Source organism: Peromyscus californicus, unplaced genomic scaffold (assembly GCF_007827085.1).
Source record: "Peromyscus californicus insignis strain IS unplaced genomic scaffold, ASM782708v3 Scaffold_14__1_contigs__length_90479793_seg_2, whole genome shotgun sequence".
NCBI classification, from domain to species: domain Eukaryota; kingdom Metazoa; phylum Chordata; class Mammalia; order Rodentia; family Cricetidae; genus Peromyscus; species Peromyscus californicus.
In genome coordinates, this window is record NW_026294436.1 from 20984453 (window position 1) to 21004139 (window position 19687).

At 51.6% G+C, this 19687-nt stretch overlaps 2 protein-coding genes across 5 annotated transcripts in view; one reads left to right on the forward strand and one right to left on the reverse strand.

Moving 5' to 3' along the window:
- The first annotated feature begins 1459 nt into the window (after positions 1 to 1459).
- On the forward strand, positions 1460 to 3294 carry Myog (myogenin). Its single transcript, XM_052736559.1, has 3 exons — positions 1460 to 1930; positions 2555 to 2636; positions 3173 to 3294. Exons 1-3 carry the CDS (start codon positions 1460 to 1462, stop codon positions 3292 to 3294), a joined length of 675 nt encoding a protein of 224 aa, XP_052592519.1.
- Positions 3295 to 11998: 8704 nt separating this feature from the next.
- Positions 11999 to 19687, reverse strand: part of Ppfia4 (PTPRF interacting protein alpha 4) — a 47542-nt gene continuing 39853 nt past the window's right edge. For 3 of the 4 annotated variants that reach the window (XR_008217907.1, XR_008217908.1, XR_008217909.1), the window contains exons 25-30: positions 19199 to 19296; positions 18480 to 18655; positions 15047 to 15115; positions 12904 to 13081; positions 12636 to 12745; positions 11999 to 12428 (exon numbers count right to left, since the gene is read on the reverse strand). Coding sequence is in view for 1 of the 4 variants with exons in the window: in XM_052737002.1 (XP_052592962.1) it covers positions 12379 to 12428; positions 12904 to 13081; positions 15047 to 15115; positions 18480 to 18655; positions 19199 to 19296 (571 nt within the window). In the remaining 3 variants the exon portion in view is untranslated. The remainder of the gene's footprint in view (positions 12429 to 12635; positions 12746 to 12903; positions 13082 to 15046; positions 15116 to 18479; positions 18656 to 19198; positions 19297 to 19687) is intronic. The other variant, XM_052737002.1, reaches the window with a different exon arrangement.

The following is a 19687-nucleotide window of genomic DNA, read 5'->3' on the forward strand; positions in this document are numbered from 1 at the left end:
TCCCGACTACTAGCCACAATGCATCCATCTCCTCCGCCGCTGGACTGGGGAGAGCAGGGTGGTTCACACTTAGTATGCAGGGTCCTGGGGAAAATCCTGACCCATGGTTAAGAGTTTTTGAATTCCTTAAGCTATGGGTCAGTAGAATAGGCTGTCATGTGATGTCCACAGGAAGGGGATTTGGGAATCAGAGGTAGGGTGAAAGAAGGGGGCCAGCGGCCCGCAGCCTGCTCTTAGAACTGTCCTACCTGACCACCAACGCCTTGAGATAACCACTGACTGAGGCAGCCGGAGATCAAATGGAGAGTCGCCCTCTCCGCCCCCCCCCCCCCCCCCCCCCCCCGCGCCGCCCCGGCCCACCTGTCATTCTAGAGTGTATGGTGCATACAACAACGGTGGCAACGTGAGCAGGAAGAGACAGAAGAACGTAGCCTGGTGGCCCAGGAGGGACACAGACAATATGAAGGACTATTCTCCTTGCCACCCCATCTACAGAAAGGAGTCAAGATGGTTCTAGTGTCAAAGCAGGGCAGGAGACGTCACTGAGAGGAAAGTATGGAGAGATGATCAACAGTGACCAAGGAGGGAGACGGAAGGCTGAATAGCTCTTAGCTGGGGGGGGGGGGGGGGGACGGGGATGGCAGTGAGGAGGCTGTGAGTTCTAATCCTCACTCAACACTGACTTCCCCTGGCCCCTACTACTTAAGAATCCCCCTTACTTAAGAAGTTCTCGTGCTCCAATCTATGCCCAAGAGAATACATAAGGCCAAAACGGCCGTGGAAACCCAGAAGTTGAATCCATCTGCTCTTCTGAGTTTCTGTCTTTTGCCTCCATGGATTCTAGGGATTCACACACACATGGCCCCAAATTTGGAGTGGTCCTGCTGTGGTGGTAGGTCTTCAGGGGTCTCATGGGACTGGTGCTGTAATGGTTTACGGTGCTGCCAAGCAGCAGAGAGAAGGCTAGATGGACTCGGAAGGCCCCTTCTAGCCCAAAGCCACCCCGTTCTTGGGTCCTCCTGCCCTGTCCACCAGCTGCCTTGGACCATGGAGGAGAGCAGGCAGGCGGCCCGGGTAGGAGTAATTGAAAGGAGCAGATGAGAGGGGGGAATGCATCCACCCCCCACCTTCCCTGCCCCACAGGGGCTGTGGAGAAATGAAAACTAATCAAATTACAGCCGACGGCCTCCCGACCCGTGCACAGGAGCTGCCTGGGCCAGGGGCAGGCTGGCAGGGTGGGGTAGGGGCACAAGGAGAGGGAAGGGGAATCACACGTAATCCACTGTAAACGTCTTGATGTGCAGCAACAGCTTAGAGGGGGGCTCAGGTTTCTGTGGCGTTGGCTATATTTATCTCTGGGTCCATGCCAGCAGGGAGGGTTTAAATGGCACCCAGCAGTTGGCGTGAGGGGCTGCAGGAGCTTGGGGGCCAGTGGCAGGAACAAGTCTTTTCCGACCCGATGGAGCTGTATGAGACATCCCCCTACTTCTACCAGGAGCCCCACTTCTATGATGGGGAAAACTACCTGCCTGTCCACCTCCAGGGCTTCGAGCCCCCAGGCTATGAGCGGACCGAGCTCAGCTTGAGCCCGGAAGCCCGAGGGCCCCTGGAAGAAAAGGGGCTGGGAACCCCTGAGCACTGCCCCGGCCAGTGCCTGCCGTGGGCGTGTAAGGTGTGTAAGAGGAAGTCAGTGTCTGTGGACCGGCGGAGAGCAGCCACACTGAGAGAGAAGCGCAGGCTCAAGAAGGTGAATGAGGCCTTCGAGGCCCTGAAAAGGAGCACCCTTCTCAACCCCAACCAGCGGCTGCCTAAGGTGGAGATCCTACGCAGTGCCATCCAGTACATTGAGCGCCTCCAGGCCCTGCTCAGCTCCCTCAACCAGGAGGAGCGAGACCTCCGCTACCGAGGCGGGGGCGGGCCCCAGCCGGTGGTAAGTGGCTAGTGCACCAGTTCTAGGGACAGGGCCAGAGGGAGGTGCCTGCTCAGCCTCGGGCCACCAGAGCTGGAACAGGTGTAAAGCGGGGCCCTGGGGAATCCCAGGACCCCTTCAGCTAGGCTGCCCAGAGGCCTCCTGTGCTCATACTGTTCCCAGACCAGACAAAGGCAGTGGATGGTAAATACAGATGGGGTAGGGTGGACTGGCACTAGAGAGCAGAAGGGGCCCAGAAACAAGCCTGCAGTAAGGGCTTAGGTGAGCCATGAAGATGAGGGCCGATTCCCATGCTTGAGTCAGCATCTAAAAGGCCAGACCCAGTGGCTAAAGAAAACTGCTTTGTCCCAAACCCACAACCTCCATGGCTGAGCTGACCAAATACATTAGAATCCCTGCAGGCCTGCTCAGAGGTCACCATAACCAGGTTCTCTGGCTTATCACCCTTATCCCCAAAGTGAAGGCAAAATTCCCATCCTAGAAGCCAGGAAAGACCTAGAAAGTAGGGTGGGTGTCTGTGGTGAACCTTCTAGGGTGGGTAACCCACCCTGTAACCCAGGCAAAGAGATAGTATACCTGAGGGTGGTAGTAGACTTGACCTTGGATCTTGGCCTGGTCTTGCAGGTGCCCAATGAATGCAACTCCCACAGCGCCTCCTGCAGTCCAGAGTGGGGCAGTGCACTGGAGTTCGGTCCTAACCCAGGAGGTAAGTGAATCGACACTGGTAGCCATAGCTCAAATCACTCAGTCCCTAACTAGGCTGGGCTATTCCCTTACCTTACTCCATGTTCCAGTCACCTTCCCATGGCTTTCTCAAGAACCTGCTGACCTGAGGGCCCCCAATGGTGGGCTGGAAGCCCTTTGCCTCCAGGTAGCCTTGACCAGCTAAGGAGTAGTCACAGCTTTCAACAGCTTCCCAGCTGGTGTCTGGTGGCTGACCTCAGGGAGAAGGGCCTGTCCCTGCCCCAGGGGTCTCTGGGAATCGCTGAGTCAGTGCGGCCAAACTGGGCCCAGTTCCCTGGGATACACTATCCTGGCTTCACCTTCACCTAACTGCATTAGAGGAGTTCGGAGAGGCAGCACACACACACTCACTCACACACACACACACACACACACACACACACACACACACACACACACACTCCTGACTCTTGCTCACCTATCTGTCCTGGAAAACCTGCGTCATCTCAAGGGCCCCATCCCCCTTGCCCAGGAAACACTCCCCTCTTCTCCTTACAGATCATCTGCTTGCAGCTGACCCTACAGATGCCCACAACCTGCACTCCCTCACCTCCATCGTGGACAGCATCACAGTGGAGGATATGTCTGTTGCCTTCCCAGACGAAACTATGCCCAACTGAGATTGTCTGCCAGGCTGGGTGTCCGTGTGAGCCCCCAAGTTGGTGACAAAGGCCACCACTTCTGCTGCGGGGGCCTTTTAAGTGAGGCTGTCCTGGTGCTAGGAAAAGAGCCCCAGACTGCCACAGGCCAGATTACCTACTCCCCATTCATGTAAGGCTAACACCCAGCCCAGCGAGGGAATGGATGCCCTCATTTAACTGACTCCTTAGAGCAGAGAGCATCCCCTTCCAAGGAAAGAAAGATGGGGTCCAGAGAACCCCCTTGTGGATGTCCCCCAATGGGGCAAACTCAGGAGCTTTTTTTTAAAATCATAATATGCCTCTAATTCCACCCCCCCAAATGAGAGACAGAGACAGCGCCCTGATCTGGACAAGCATGCACATCTATTCCGATCTCTTCCTGACGCCAGTGGCTGGGCTGGGCCTGCCCTGAGTTGAGAGAGAAGGGCGAGGAGCCACCCTGTTCCAAAGTCCCTGGGGGCCAAGCTTTTGCAGTGGAGATTGGGAACCTTCCTGTGGTTTGTGTTTTGTTTTGTTTTGTTTTGTGTGTTGTTTGTAAAGCTGCCATCTGACCAAGGTCTCCTGCGCTGATGTTGCCAGAGACAGGCAGGGAAGGGGGCGGGGCTCTTGGGGTGACTTCTTTTGTTAACTAAGCATTGTGTGGTTTTGCCAATTTCTTTTTTGTAATCCTTTTGCTAACTTATTTGGATTTCCTTTTTTAAAAAATGAATAAAGACTGGTTGCTAGAAAAGTGTCTGCAATGATGTATAAGGGGGGACACTGTCAACGCTGTCCCTTCCCCTTGGGGGTCCATATACCCAAGGTGTGGAGGGGGGATGACTCGGGTGGATTCATGTGAATGGAGCTGTGGTCCTGAACTGGTCCTTAGAGACAGGAGCCAGGTGATGCGCAGCTGGGGAAAGACCCGGAGTCTTCAGAAATCCTGGGCACACCAAGGCAGGCCTACAATGCACTCTGTTGTACTTTACTTCAGACATCATTCACAATCTGCTGTGTTCCGACTTAACAGCCCAATAGGTCCACTGAGCATGCTCACACCTTATGCTCAGTCCACAGGTAGGATTAGAGTTGTAGAGCTGGGTTTGCAGGACTTTCTTCCCTTGGCCCTATTTCTCCCCTAGATCCACACGACCTTACGCTCTACAGAGAAATAGAAGGGGGCTACACAGAGCAAGTGGACTCAGACGCTGTCATTTCTTCATAGGACAAATAGCATGTCCCCTTACCACCCTCTGCCCTTCCCTCCAGGACAGGGATATTCCTGTCCCCACCTCCAGCTCAAAGATGAGGAAATTCTGCTGAGGGAGCTGAGAAACAGAGAACAATCAGAGGCAAAACTATGGTTGCTCCTTTTTCTTTTTTTTTCTTTCTTTCGTTCTTTGTGTGTGTGTGTGTGTGTGTGTGTGTGTGTGTGTGTGTGTGTGTGTGTGAAACCTCTTTTTGTATTCCAGTAATCATTCCTGGGATTGGTAATTTAAAAAGCCTAAAAACGCCGGGCGGTGGTGGTGTACGCCTTTAATCCCAGCACTCGGGAGGCAGAGCCGGGCGGATCTCTGTGAGTTCGAGGCCAGCCTGGTCTCCAAAGCGAGTTCCAGGAAAGGCGCAAAGCTATACAGAGAAACCCTGTCTCGAAAAAACCAAAAAAAAAAAAAGCCTAAAAACAATGCTTAGCACGGAAAAACACCATACTGTCTCCTGTCACAGGCATGCCTTCTATCCCCCCTGACAAAAAGCATTTGGATTCTTCGCTAACAAGCTGAGAGTTAACATTTACTACAGTCAATAAATATAACAGCATCATTTTGGGTCAGTAGAATTGTGTCCTTGTCTCCCCAAGGTCTCGGCTTGATGAGTTAAAAATCCTGCTGTCTCCCAGGTTACCCTCTCACTCTTCCTCCTGGGATGTCTCCTTTGGATGGGTTTGCCATCCACCTCCCAGTGTTTCATTTGCCCAGGGGTCTCCAGGAAGTTGTCCTGGTCAGATGCATCTTGGTGATGGCTGCTCCTTTTTCAAAGACTAGCTTCCCAAGGGGAGAAGGTGGGTGGGAAACTGAGAGTGAGGATCACGGCTGGAGATGGTATAAGGATGAACAGAAGAGTCCAAAGGCCCTGGAATGGGAACGGACCAAGAACACCGATTTCAGCTTTACTCATTCCAGCTCTGTCTGTCATGCCGTTTGTCTGGTTTACTGCAGATCATTTCCAAACCGCTGCAGACAGGGATTCAGGACATGGTACATCCCGGGCCCTCTACAGTTCTCTGGGGCCCTTTGGCAGCTGACTTGAGCCAGCTGAAGACAGCGGGTGATGATGGTCACTCTACACTTGCTCAAGCTCAGCAGGGCCCCTCCCCAACTGCCTTCCCAACCTGACCTGGAAAACTGTACCTAAAGACAGTATGAGGAAGACTTGGCAGAGCTTTGGGAACATGGAGAGAGTGAGAAGGTAGAAAAGGTAGGTCCCATCAAAGTCTGTTTGTCTCAAATAAGCCATCATCCATCCTGAGTCGTGGGATTTTTCTTCTTTTTGAGTTTGTGTCATTGAATTACAGTTTCCCAGATAGCCTGGAGAGGAATATTTAAGTCTAGCCTTGATCTACTGTCCAACATCTAAGTCTAGCCTTGACCTACTGTCCTTGGGGTGAAGTAAGTGTCTGCATCACCACACCTTACCACTAATCTAGTGTGCTCTCCTTACAACCACCAAAACACTCAACTACGAACCCAAAAAGGGCTTTTCTGAGAGTTAGGTCCTCCATCCCAGTGCCTCCCAGTGTTCTTAGGTGGATACTACCCCACTGCCTTCAGTTGTGATGCTGCATCTATCCCTTGTCCTCCTAGGCCCCTCCAAGGGTCTAATGCTGGCTAACAGTAAGGGCACTCAATGAATACCATGGGGCTCGTGGCTTCTGGGATTGCTGGATATAGTGTTCAAGCCCGTTCTTTCCAGTTATGCCAACTGGAAACTGAGGTGCAAATTCCCCCTTGAGAGAACAGCAATGGTCACTGGAGTCAATGGACCCCTGCACTGACAGGTGTAATCACGGCTTGCAAGTCCTCAAGTCACAATACTCCAGCACAGCACAGATGTGAATGACTAACTCTGCCACACAGGAGCCCAGAATATTTTCACAAAATGTTATTAAGCATCAGAGTTTCCTTAAATTAACAAATTCGCCACCTTCACAATAGAATTACAGATAACACTCATGTTAATGAATAATGAGGTGGCGTTCTTTAGGGAAATTAACTTAAATTCCCTCCATCAGTGGAAGTAAGTACAATAAATCAAACTGGGTTAATCAAATATTACCTAATAATGGACTTTAAGGAATCCACAAGAATGAAAAGACAAGAATCACTTGAAACTGGCATACCAATTGTTAGTGTGCATATAGGAACTTCCTGGTGTTTGGCTAATTATTATGAATTACAGGATGCTTATTAAAGTACCATCTGTGCCCTCCAGTAAACATTCTTAGGTGTCTAACTTCCCAGAAAACCTTCCCACTGGTGACTGACTGCAGGTATACTAGGTGGTTGAGGCAACTGGTGTGGAAGAACAGTGGTAGGAGAGGAGCCCCCTCAACTCAGGTGTCTGCTCCATGGAAGAAATGCCACCCTATTATCCCCTAACATGTCATGCCCTATGTTCTTTAGTTTCCTGGTTTCTAAGGCCCAAATTGGGGCACCGATGCCTAAGGGGGGCTATAGCTCCCAATTAAGTTGGCTAAAGAAGCCTAGTTCAGGCCTTGATAGGAACGTATGTCACCACCCTTTTATGTCCCTCCTCCCTACATTCTCTCAGCTGTGGGTGGCTGCCCAGACCCAGACCCCTGTCTCTCACTCTGTTTACAACATTTCCAGAGAGAGCAGAAGAAAACCTTCTAAGGAACCTTCCTTGGAAAGATTCTTCCCTGTTTTCTCCAAATGCCAAAGAAACATGATGCTAAAGCTGGGCAGCAGTGGTGCACACCTTTAATCCCAGGCAAGCAGATCTCTGTGAGTTCGAGGCCAGCCTGCTCTACAGAGCAAGTTCCAGGACAGCCAAGGCTACACAGAGAAACCCTGTCTCAAAAACAAAACAAAACAAAACAAAACAAAACAAAGGAAAGGAAAGAAGGAAGGAGAGAGAGAGAGAGAGAGAGAGAGAGAGAGAGAGAGAGAGAGAGAGGAAGAAAAAAGAGGAAGAGAGGAAGAAAAGAAGGAAAAGGAAGGAAGGAAGGAAGAAGGAAGGGAGAAGGAAGGAAGGAAGGAAGGAAGGAAGGAAGGAAGGTGAAACATGATGCTAATAGGGTCTTATCTGAAGCCCAGCATGCTTGAATACTCATTTCCATACAGAACTGCTCTTTCTAGATCCCCAACCTAGTGGCTGCAACACTGGGAAGTCGTGGCTCTCTCGACCCGTCAGACCTCTCTCCTGCAGTCGGCTACTACAGCTCATCAGTTGCACCTTTGACCACGAGCGGTAGGGGCACTGAGAGGCTTGCAGACATATCTCACCTCTCTTCGCCTGCCTGGGCTCTGCCTGAGTTAGTATCCGGCTCTCTTCCTGTCACCTGTGCCCATGGACTCTGTCATTCCTGTCTCATCGGTGTTTGGGGCACCAAGGGCTATGGAAGGGACACAAGAATGCAGTATGTGTCACGCCACATGGTTCATCACTCAGATGAGTGGACTCATGACCCCAGGATGATTCACAGATGCCAAGGGCCATTTGAGTGGTTACAAACAAAGGTATGAGGGAAACAGAATTAGAATGGCTGGAGAAATCATGATGCTCTCTCTTAGAAGTAGCAGTTAAGCTGTCGAGCACTCCGGGCGCTAGGTCAGGAATTTACCATACAGATTACAGTTACAGACAGCACACTGGACTCAGAGGTAGGCTTGAAACCCATGTCTTTCCCAAGGTGCGTGATCTTGGCCTGACAATTTCCTGTTACATAAGGTGACAATGTTGCTACACTGCTGGCTTGTGAGGATTAGATTAATTAACTAATTAATTTGATTACTACAAATTAATCTGCCTACTACAAATTATAATTTGGATGTTTGGGTTTCTTCAAAATTCATATTCAGCTCATGTTCGGGGCTGGATAAAATGGCTCAGCGGTTAGGATGGCTTGCTGCTCTGACACAAAGACCCAAGCTTGGACCCCAGCACATGCATCATGCAGCTCACAAATGTTGTACCTCCAGCTCCAAGGGACCCATGTGTCTTCTGGCCTCCACTGGCACCCACACACACATGTGCACATTCACACTTAGATTTTAAAAAAAAATCGTTTCAGTTTTTAAAATACCTAATCCCTAATGCAATATTATTAACAGATAGGTCTTCTGAAGGCGTTTAGGACATGAGGGCTGTGCCCTCGTGAATGGTGTTAGTGCCCTTATGTAGAGGCCTGGCAGCCTGCTTGTCCTTGTTACCCTTCAACCTTTTCTAGCACGTGAGAACACCTTGACAAAGTACCACGTCTGAAGACTGGGCCCTCATCGGAGATTAACTCTGCCAGTGGCTTGCCCTCAGACTTCTCAAACTCCAAGACTGTGAGAAACCCATTGCTGTTGATTAAAAATGACCCGTGTAAGGTTATTTTGCAATAGCGGCAGGAACAGGCAAGGGTCTGGCACACAGCAGTACTCAGGGATTTGTCAGCGTTTATTAATAATCATCCTCTCAGCCATTCCCCAAGATGAGGTCAGTCGATTCACTCATTCAATGTAGGGATCAAAGAGACTGACCCAAGGAGCGCTGTCATAGCCCAGTCACAGCCCAGGGCCGTAGACAGTCACAGAGACAACGTGTGCACATGTACATGTGTAGAGTGGTCATGGAGCTGAAGGACGGTGGCTGCCTAGCTCTGTCACAGCCATTGCTGCAGAGCCATTGCCTCCCATGAGAGACTTGGAAAGGAGTTGAAGGGCAAAAGCTTCAGAGGTGAGAACAAGAGCACGGAGATGTCTTCTGGAGGAGGCACTGGTGGACACAACATTTCTGATTAGGCAGACTCAAACTGGGGGGAAGAGGAGAGGGCCAGGGATCCCAGTCATGAATAGCTTCTTCAGGCCACTCAGCAGCGGAGGGACTGGACCCTGAACTACAGTAGTGGAGACCCCCTGTGGTGGTCTAAATGAGAATGGCCCCAGCCCAGTGGTGGTGGTGGTGGAGGCAGCACATGCCTTTAATCCCAGGCAGAGGCAGGCGGATTTCTGTGAGTTTGAGGCCAGACTGCTCTACAGAGCAGAGTGAGTTTCAGGAGAGCCAGGGCTGTTACACAGAGAAACCTGTCTCAAAAAGAAAAGAAAAGAAAATGCCCCCCCCCCAAGTCTCACGTATTTGAATGCTTGGTCCCCAGCTGGTGGAACTGTTTGGGAAGGATTAGGAATATGGCCTCATTGGAGGAGGTGTGTCAGAGAGGGCAGGCAGGCTTTGAGGCTTTAAAAGCCCATGCCACCCAGTCAGCTGTCTCTCTGCCTTTTAGTTGTCTCAGTATTAAGCTCTCAGCTACTTCTCCAGTGTCGTGCCTGCCTGCCTGCCTGCCTGCCCTGCTTCCGCACTCCCCGCCATGACAGTCATGGACTCTAACCCTCTGAAGCTGTAAGCAAGCCCCCAATTGAATGATTTTTTTTTTCATAAATTGCCTTGGTCATGGTATCTTATCACAGCAATCAAAAAGTAACTAAGACAGCTTCTGGAATGCAGAGATGTACAGAGGAAGCTGGGCAGCAGCAGTGATTCCAGGCTCAGTGGGAAAGGACCAAGTGGAGGAAGCCTGGGCACATGAATAAAGATGAAAGAGAAAACCGACCAGCCTGATAGCAGGCTTCTCACCCCTTCACCTTGTTCTATAAACCCTTGGTACACGCCACCCAAACGCTAACTTTCCCATCAATCCTGCGAGTGTGTGATAAACAGAAGGGTATTGCCTGTGTGTTCAAAACTCTGATACTTCCTTCCCGGAGCACAGCCACCTAAGGTCTGCGAAGGGAGCTGGGCACATCAGGTGAACGAAGTGCTTAATAAAGAAACGGAGGCCATTTGTACATTGTCTTAAAACCAGGTTGTTTATTGGTACGTACACACCCACTCACACCCACACACACCCACGCACACTCCCACACACACTCCTGAAGCACTGAGCCAATACAGTACTGAGAAGGGACCTGGTGAGACACAGGAGGCTGGCAAGGAGAGCCGGGTCACTGGGGACTCTCCAGAAAAAAAAATATACATACATATATATTGACTATGAGGCAAGGGGTACACCATGACAGCAGCCTTCCATCACTGCATGTGGATCCCCTGTTCCGTCCGCCCTGCTGGCCCTGAATGCACCTGGCTCCCCAGCTGCTACCTCGGACATCGAAAATCATGATAGGGTCACATGGCAGAGAAGGGGCAGGGCTGACGCCCCCACATAGCTAGTCCACAGAGAGTCCTTAGAAGGAGTCAGGTGGTGTTTTCCGGCTCAGCTCCTTCCATTTTAGGATGCTGGTACTTCCCTGTAACTCCAGAGCTCAGGGTCGGGTTTTCTTTCTCTCTACCCAATTCACGTTCTACTCAACTGTTTCCCATCTCCATTCCCAGCAGCCTGACTGGTAGGCAAGCAGAAACAATGGGATCGAGAACAGGTAGTCGCCTGCCCCAGCCCAGGTGAGTCCATTCAGTCACCCCGTTAGTCAAGCTTTCCTCTGCTGGGCAACAGCACAAAGCTCTAAGCCCTTTTCAGACAGGGCGTTCTGGCTCGGTTCTCCACCTGCTAGCCTAGCCCCTGTTCAGGATCCCAGTGGATGGATGAGATGGCAAGCCAGCTACTCCACTCACCTACGGGATGGCACTGTACTGCCTTCTTCAACAAACACCACCCAGGCACTTCCTTTCCTCTTCCATTAAGTATCGGGTTCTATGGACCCACCCTGATATGAGGTCCTGAGCTTTCCTAAGGCTAAGGAATGGGTCTGGAAGAGGAGGTGATCGACATTCCTCATAAATCTGTCCTGCCCCACCACGCTGCCAGAAAAGCATCTAAAATCGTGGAGAGGGAGGAGATCAAGAATTTCTTGAATAGATAGCTGACCCCAAAAGAATCCTAAAGGAGGACTGGGCGGCATAAGGACACGAAAGGGAGCCTGCCTCAGGCCACATTAGATATTCTGGGACATGATTCACTAAAGGGAAACCTCCCCCTCCTCACTTTCAGAGCAGAGCCAACAGTTCACAATCTGATCCGTTCAGTCCAGTAGCAGCTCTGCTTGTGGCTGGGGCTGGAGCGTTCCCAGTGCCCTTTGCGCTTAGGTAGTAAGGCCACCATCCGCTCTCCTAGTTTACCTGACTGCACCTCCTACTGAGCAAGGAGCTGAAGACTTTGCCTTGCTTGCCCTCACCCTTGGCCCAAAGCTCCGGGTCCATTTCTCCCACATATTTGGGATGCGTCATCAGCTTGCGCTCAGAGTTTGTACCTTCGTCTTCCTCAGTTCCCCTCCTGGCTTGCCCTGGAGGGGCTCGGGTATTCTACACCCCTCATGGCCCCCAAGCAAGACTTGGAGGCAGGAGCTACAGACACTGGTGACCGGGTTTGGGGAAGAGGGGGCGATACTGTGAAAAGGGATACCAAAACCACTCAGACCATCCGGCACAGCCAGAGTGGAGGGGACCAAAGGCCAATTAGTCCAAGCAGGACGGAGTCCGAAATGGCCTTTTATTGGAAGGGCCATCTCAGTCCTTGGCCTGGGATCGTGAGCCTGATGAACCCATAAGTAAGTGGTAACACGCTCACTCAGTGATGCCCTTCTGTCCCTCCCACAGAATCCCAAGCACCAACAACCTGGGTGCTGCCACACACAGGAGACCTTGGCCACACCCACCAGAGACTTACAAAAGGGGCACAAAGTAGGACTCAGGTAGTGGGATGCCAAAGGAGTGGATGAGCATATTCTGAGATCCCGGGCAACTGGAAAGTCACAGAGGAGAGACCGGGAGCCAAGGGAGAAAGGGAACAAGCAGGAGGGGTCAGGGCCGGCTGAGCCTGCGAAACCAGGACACCCAGCCTGGGGGCCGCGGCTAGTCCCGGAAGGCGGAGAGCATGTGTCCGTAGAGATAGTGGGAGTGAGCTAAGAGAGAAGAGAGAGAGACGGGATCTGTAAGTGGAGGTGGTCCTTGGGGCGGGCAGCAGGTAGGAGCGGCATGCGGCCAAGCACGAAGCGAAGCGGGAAGGGCAAGCCGGGCGGTGCTGCAGCGAGGGTGCGGCGGCGGCGGCGGCAGGGCTAGCCGGGGCGGAGGCAAGGCGGGCGAGCGCAGCCACGGCCAGGCCCACTTACCCCGAGCCGGGGGCGCACCCCCGTCAGACCCGGGGCGGGAGGGTGGGGGGGTCAGCAGGAGTAGGTCCGGACCGTGGAGGGCTCCAGTCTCTGCGCCCCCGCCGTCCCGGCTGGCAGGAGTCGGCAGCGGCGGGAGAACACACAGAGCGCGGGTTAGTGCGCGGCCCACCACCGCAGCGTTAGTGCAGCGCAGCCTCGGCCTCGCCCCTCTCGTGCCCGCTCGGCCCCAGGGTGCCGGGAGGGAGCCCGCCGCCAGCCCCGCACTCACCTTCCGGCATGATCTTCTTGGGCGGGGCGGGTGGGGGCTGCAGCGGGCCCAGCGTGGACACACGGAAGCCCACCGGGAGGGTCTCTGCCGAGGTGCCCAGCATGCCACCACTGTGGTGATCCCGGGGCCGGAAGCGTTTCCTCCAGGAGGGTGCTCGACGGAACACCTTCTCTTCCCCCTGCACCAAGGAGCACACTGGAGTTGCCGCCCCAGGCCCTGAAGCTCTGAGGGGTATGACTTCTCTCTCTAGCTCTCAGTGTGTTCTCCTGTGAGATGAATGGGGGCTACAGGGGATGACTACAAGTGGCCTCTCACACAAGATCCAGAAGGAGGTCCCCCTATCTGGTCCGACGATCAACTCCATTGCTCTACTCCCCCCTCCCCCCAATCTTCCCAAACTGAGCTGGGAGAGCCCACTACTTCTCTTTTCAGGCTCCCTGTGGGAAGTCTGGTCAGCCCCAGCACTGCTCTCCTGTCCTCCTCGGGGCCTCAATAAAGATACTACCCAGGTTGACAGAAAAACACTGCCAGGGATCATGACTTCTAGGTTGCCACTCTTGGTTCAGCTGAATTACTAGCGACAGGACCTCTCCGGGCTTCAGTTTTCTTATCTGTCAAACAGGAATTCCAACATCTGCCTCACCTATTTCTCGGGCTACCTACTCCAGTGGGACTGGAACACACAAGGATGGGTCAGACGTGCTCCTCCAAAGGATGGATATAGGCCACCCATCCCACCCTTCAGAGCCACGGTTTAGTGCCTTGTAGCCAAGCCTCATCTTCTACCTTGGTGTTTTCAGAACTGTACAGACCCCACGATATGGGTAGAGTGAGCAGGAACAGGGCCACTGACCCCCGTTTTTACCTGAGTGACTCCTCCCATTTCTAGGGCCTTGGGATTTGTAATTGTGCCCTTGGAATGACACATGCTCCAATTGCTTCTAACCCTCTGTCGTAAGGCCGGTCCCCGAAGCATTTTACATGCGTTTACAAGATTGTTTCGTTACTATTTCTTTCCCTCATCCCCTTCCCTTGCTCCCCTCAGTCCCTGCATTTTCTACTCCTTCTGTCTTCTTCTCCTTTCTCTCCATCATGCTCTATGCTCCATGGAGCAAAATGCATGATTCTTTTTGTTGTCCCAAAGAATGTATTCCCTGATCCTGGATGGTGTCTGGGAACGCTGTCTGCTTCAGTAACTGTTAAATGAATGGATAGCTGGAGTCCCCTTCCTTAATTTAGCAAGGTCTGGAGATGGAGAACCTAAAAATAAACACGAGTTGGGGGGGGGGGTACACCTGCCACGGTACATCTGTGGAACCTGGAGGACAACACTGTAGAGTTGGATATCTCTTTCTACCTCTCTATAGGTCCAGAGATCAAACCCAGGCCATCTGGCCTGTACAGCAAGAGTTTTTCCCTGCTACGCCATCTCATCGGTCCTGGGCTCTTTTTTAACTTGCTCAAAGCACCGTCAGGTAAGGCACACTGACTGGCCAGGTCATGGAAGGTTGGTGACAGGAAACAGGTCGAGAGGAGGAGGAGAGAGTGCTCGCATCAGAGTCTTCCCTGAACCCAAAGGGAAGAAGGCCTGACGGAACGAAGGTCAAAGGGCAGCTGCTGCAGACGGGAAGGGCTGGAAAGATGGCTTGGATGTAAACGGAAGAGTGAAGCTACAGCGATCTGGGGTGACAAAAGCCTGAGGTTTTGTTTCGCAGAGAGCAGAGCTGTCCCTCGGCACCTCAGCAGAGTATCTGTCTTCAAACACCACACAACTGGAGGGCGGGCTGCGATCTCACCAAGCAGGGAGAGACATAGTGGGACCTGAGACACCCCAAAGATATGGCCTCTGGGGAAGACCTTTGACCCTGCATGGTTGAGAAGGCTGAGCCTTGAGGTGGAAGGTGCTAGAAGTTTAACACCGGCTTTTGGGTTTTATACCAGAAATGATTTTCACAAAGACTTCCTCACAGCCTACTGATGGCCAACAACATGCCTCCCACCCCTTACCATTCCCCATCCCTGCTGGCTCTCCTCCCTTGGGCCAGCCACCACTCCTCAGCCCTGGGGTAGGAGATCTCATGAACCTCATGAGGTCCACCAACCAGCAATGACCAAGGCTCTAAATTCATATCCAGGTACTCACGTCATCCAACTTCCTGTCTGTGCCCAAGGCCAACAGGTTATTGAACTCTCTCTCCATCACTTGACGGGCCTGAAACCCACACGGTAAGAGGAAGAAAGAGGGGCTTTAGTTAACAATATTTTTGGTATCTTTCTCTTTTAAAATTTACATTAATTCAGTTGTTGTTGTTGGTGTGTGTGTGTGTGTGTGTGTGTGTGTGTGTGTGTGTGTGTGTTTGCCACTATGCACTGTGGAGGTTAGAAAAGAACTTTCAGGAACTGTGTCTCTCTTTTCACCATGCAGGTCCCAGGGATCAAACTCAGGTCATCAGGCTTGGTGACAAGCTCTTTTATCCACCGAGTCATCTCATTTCCCGCGACCCCCTTAATGGCATCTTTCAACTGTTTCCTAGAGCCTGGGGGGGGGGGGGTTAGTGCACTTGGCCTATTAGAAACCTCACACACCTTCCTGAGGCTGCTACTTCAAGTAAATCACTAATAGTGTCCTGCTACACGTCAACTGTTAACCTTGGGATTCTTTCACATGGGATACATTAAAGGTCAATGTCATTTTAAAAATAGGAGTACAGAGTACATGAATAGACAGGCTTTATCTACTAGAAAAACTAGTTTCACTAACTGGACACACAGACAAAAAGAAAGAGGACATGAAGTTGGGAGGGAGATGGAATGGAGGCGTTGGTGGGAATTGGAGGGAGGTAACAGTAGACAGAGATGATCAAAACAGATTGTACAAGTATACTCGATTCTCTATGAATAAATAAAAATCATTCTTTTTAAAGCCCATATTTTGTCTCTAAAGGGAAAACCATGGCTGACTGCCCTTTGGTGAGGGCAGGAGGAAGCGAAATGAGCAACTCATCTGATAGGGTGTACATGACAAACTCAAAGAATCCTCAGTCATGGACAGTGAGGGCCCTGAGCTGTGTGTCACACTGACACTTCTCTAGACCTCTTCCAAATGAATTCATTAAGGAAACAAACCACCAGAGAGGGTGGAGAGGTGGCTCAGAAGTTAAGAGCGCTTGCTGCTCTTGCCGAGGACCCAGGTTCAGTTTCCGGTACCTATATCAGGTGGCTAACAACTGCCTGTAACTCCAGTGCCAGGGAACCAGAAGCACTCCTCTGGCCTCTGCAACACCTGCATGCATATGGTATACATGCATACATGCAGGCACACATACACATAAAATAAATAAGTCAAAAGAAAAAAGAAACCGGGAGCTTTTCAAAACTTCCTGTCACCAGGTATTTTCAACCATTGTCCATAAAGGATTCCATACTGAGTCAGATAAATAGGTCAAGAAAATGCCAGGTGGTGGTAGTGGATGCCTTGAATCCTAGGAGGCAGAGGCAGATAGATCTCTGAGTTTGAGGCTAGTCTATAGAGCCAGTTCCAGAACAGCTAGGGCTACACAGAGAAACCCTGTCTCAAAAAATTAAGAAAAAAGAAAAAGGGAAGGAGGAGGAAGAGGAAGAAGAGGGAGGAGGAGAAGAAAGAAAGAAAGAAAGAAAGAAAGAAAGAAAGAAAGAAAGAAAGAAAAAAGAAAGAAAGAAAGAAAGAACCGGGCGGTGGTGGTGTACACCTTTAATCCCAGCACTCGGGAGGCAGAGGCAGGCAGATCTCTGTGAGTTCGAGGCCAGCCTGGTCTCCAAAGCGAGTTCCAGGAAAGGCGCAAAGCTACACAGAGAAACCCTGTCTTAAAAAAACAAAAAAGAGCCGGGCGGTGGTGGCGCACGCCTTTAATCCCAGCACTCGGGAGGCAGAGGCAGGCGGATCTCTGTGAGTTTGAGGCCAGCCTGGTCTACAGCGCGAGATCCAGGAAAGGCGCAAAGCTACACAGAGAAACCCTGTCTCGAAAAACCAAAAAAAAAAAAAAAAAAAAAAAAACAAAAAAGAAAGAAAGAAAGAAAGAAAGAAAGAAAGAAAGAAAGAAAGAAAGAAAGAGGAGGCGAAAGAGAGAGAAGAAGGTGGTGGAGGAGGGGGAGAAGCAGAAGAGAAGAAAAGAGGAAATCCGCATTCTGAGACAGGAAGTGGGAAAGAGAAAGCCATTTCTGGAGGGGCAGGATATCAGGCACAGAGTTCTAGCAGGATAGTGTTTGTCAGAGTGGGAGCATTCTGTCTTACAGATGATCAGAAAGGAAAATGTTGTAACATTTCACATATCTCCTGGGTAGTGAGAGGTTAAAAGGGTAGCTAGCGTCCACTGCAGAGCCCTGAGCAGGCAGGAAACCTGCAAATGAAGTTAGAGGTGGACAAGTAGAGAAATTGCATCTGGAGGAAATCCAAACTTGTACTCGAAAAGAAAGGCTCCATGCTCTGTGTTTTGACTGGTCAGTAGGGATCACGGCAGAGGGTCTACAAACGAATTGGCCCTGAATGCTGCCACTGCCCCCAAGGCCAACACGCCGTCCAGAACCAAGAGACAACACAGCCCCACCCTCCCTCAGGCTGAAAAGTGTCTGCTCCCAGAATAGCCAGCACAGCTAGTGACTGAATTTCAAAAGCCATTTGACAGCTGTGAACAGTTCAGACAAGGGCAGCTAAAATGATCAGGGGCAGTGCTAGTCTACACAAGGGAAGGCTAAAGGAATTAAGACCATTCTGTCTGGAGGGACAAAGGCTTGGGCCCAGAGGCAATATAATCAGAGTTTATGAAATTCACAGTTCTTACAAAAGGGGAGAACTGGTCAAACACCAACATCCTCATCAAGCTAAACTGTAAGAAAGAGGCAGATCTTTCCCTGGGGGGGAGCCTGGCAGAAGCGTATTTAGGACAACTAAAACCAGCAAGTACCGTGAGTGCATCTAGAATCCATTACCCACAGGAAGTTGGAAGGGCCAAAAATATAAATAGGGTCAAGCGAATTTAGATGTATTCCTAGATAACTGTTGTGATAATAATTATGAAATGTAACTGAAGGAGATGTCTAATCTTTTGAGCTGCTGACAGGAAGACAAACCCTGGTACGGAGCGTCTCTGGGCTCTGCCCACTGGTATATTTAGTCTGCTGAAGCCTACAGGCCGGGGAGCAGATCCCCAGGGTGGCAGACCAAAGAGATACAGGCTCTATGGTCCTGGTGAGGCCCAGGGCCTGTTCTTCCCTATGCAAAGCTGGGTCAGAGAAGCAACCTAAGGAAAAGTAAAGTACCAAGCCTCAGCTGTGAGAGAGACTTGGGAAGAGCTTGAGTGACCCACAGTCCTGTAGCGACAAGAAAAATATCTGCATGTGAAAGACACACATTGCCCAGGAACTTTGGTGATATACAGGGACCACTCAGAGGTCTGAGGACACTGCGCCCTCTTGGGACAGATCACACACATAAACACACACACACACACACACACACACACACACACACGGGGGGGGGGGGGGGCGAGGGGCGGGGGGAGCTGGGGGGTTAGGTGGGTGCTGGTTGACTGAAGGGCTACCTGGGTGTTCTGTGTGGGAATTTGCAGAACCAAGGCCAGGGTGTTGTGATCGAAGTTCTCATCCAGGGCCAGCAGAGCACCATGCACACCACTCTCATGTAGGTTTCCTGCATAGTCCCTTAACCCAATAGACTGGACCCAGTGAACCACCTGGTCATTGGTCCAGACCAGCACATCTGGAGGGCAGAGGAAAAAATGGACAAAAAGGAAGCGTGCCTAGCCCAGGTTCTCCTAAGTGCAGGGCCCCAGTTACCCGGCTCTCTAGCTCCCACTCCATCCCTAACTTGCAACATCTGTCTGTCCTCCATGGCATCTGGGTTCCTGCAGGGCCAGCTCCACCTCACTGCATCTCCACCAGTCCACAACACTCTTCTTCCTGGAGTCCCAGCAAAAGCTATCCCCCCACCTCAGACCAAAGTGGCCTTATTCTTTCTACTTTCAGAGTCTTATCTAAAACCTGCCTCTTTCCCATCTAACCCTCCCCCTCCCCCCACATCGCCAACTTCAATCAGTCTACAGTACCATCCCAGAGGTCACATCAATCTGGTTGGTGGCCACTGCCTGAGGGAAATGGATTCACATCTGAGTGGACATAGAATATGTCCACAGCATCAGACAGGCTGGGGTTGCATTCCCCTCTCACACCTGAGTCTTCCTTGAGACTCACTGGGCCCCAGGGTGGGGGTGGAAGCAAACTTCACAAGGCCTGACCAGCTTACCCTTGATCTCATGCTGGCTCTCCTCCCGCCTCTTCTCCAGCTCCTTCCGGTCATAATTCAGCCTCTTCAGACACATGATGCCATACTGAAGACTGGTTCTGTAGGCACACAGCACCTGAGCCAGGGCATTGGTGTGACCGCATTCCTGCCCACACGACCCCCATTCTGTCCCAACCATAGTAGGTACAGGCCCACTGCACCCAGCACAAAGAACACCCTGGTACCCCCAGGTTCCTGCTGTCAGGGCATGCACCTGACCTGAGGTTACTTCCACCTCCTGCTGCTTACATCCCCCCGCCCCCCCACTCCCCCCACCCTCCCCCACCCCCAGGGAAGGAAGGGTCTGTGAAGGTTAATCTTGACCTTGTTAGAACGCACCACCTAGCCTAATAGATCAGTCAAATGCATCTCTGGGTGTATCTTCAAGGGCATTCCCAGAGGGGATTAGGGAGGTGGTAAGACCCATCCTGAATATGGGCAGCTCCATCC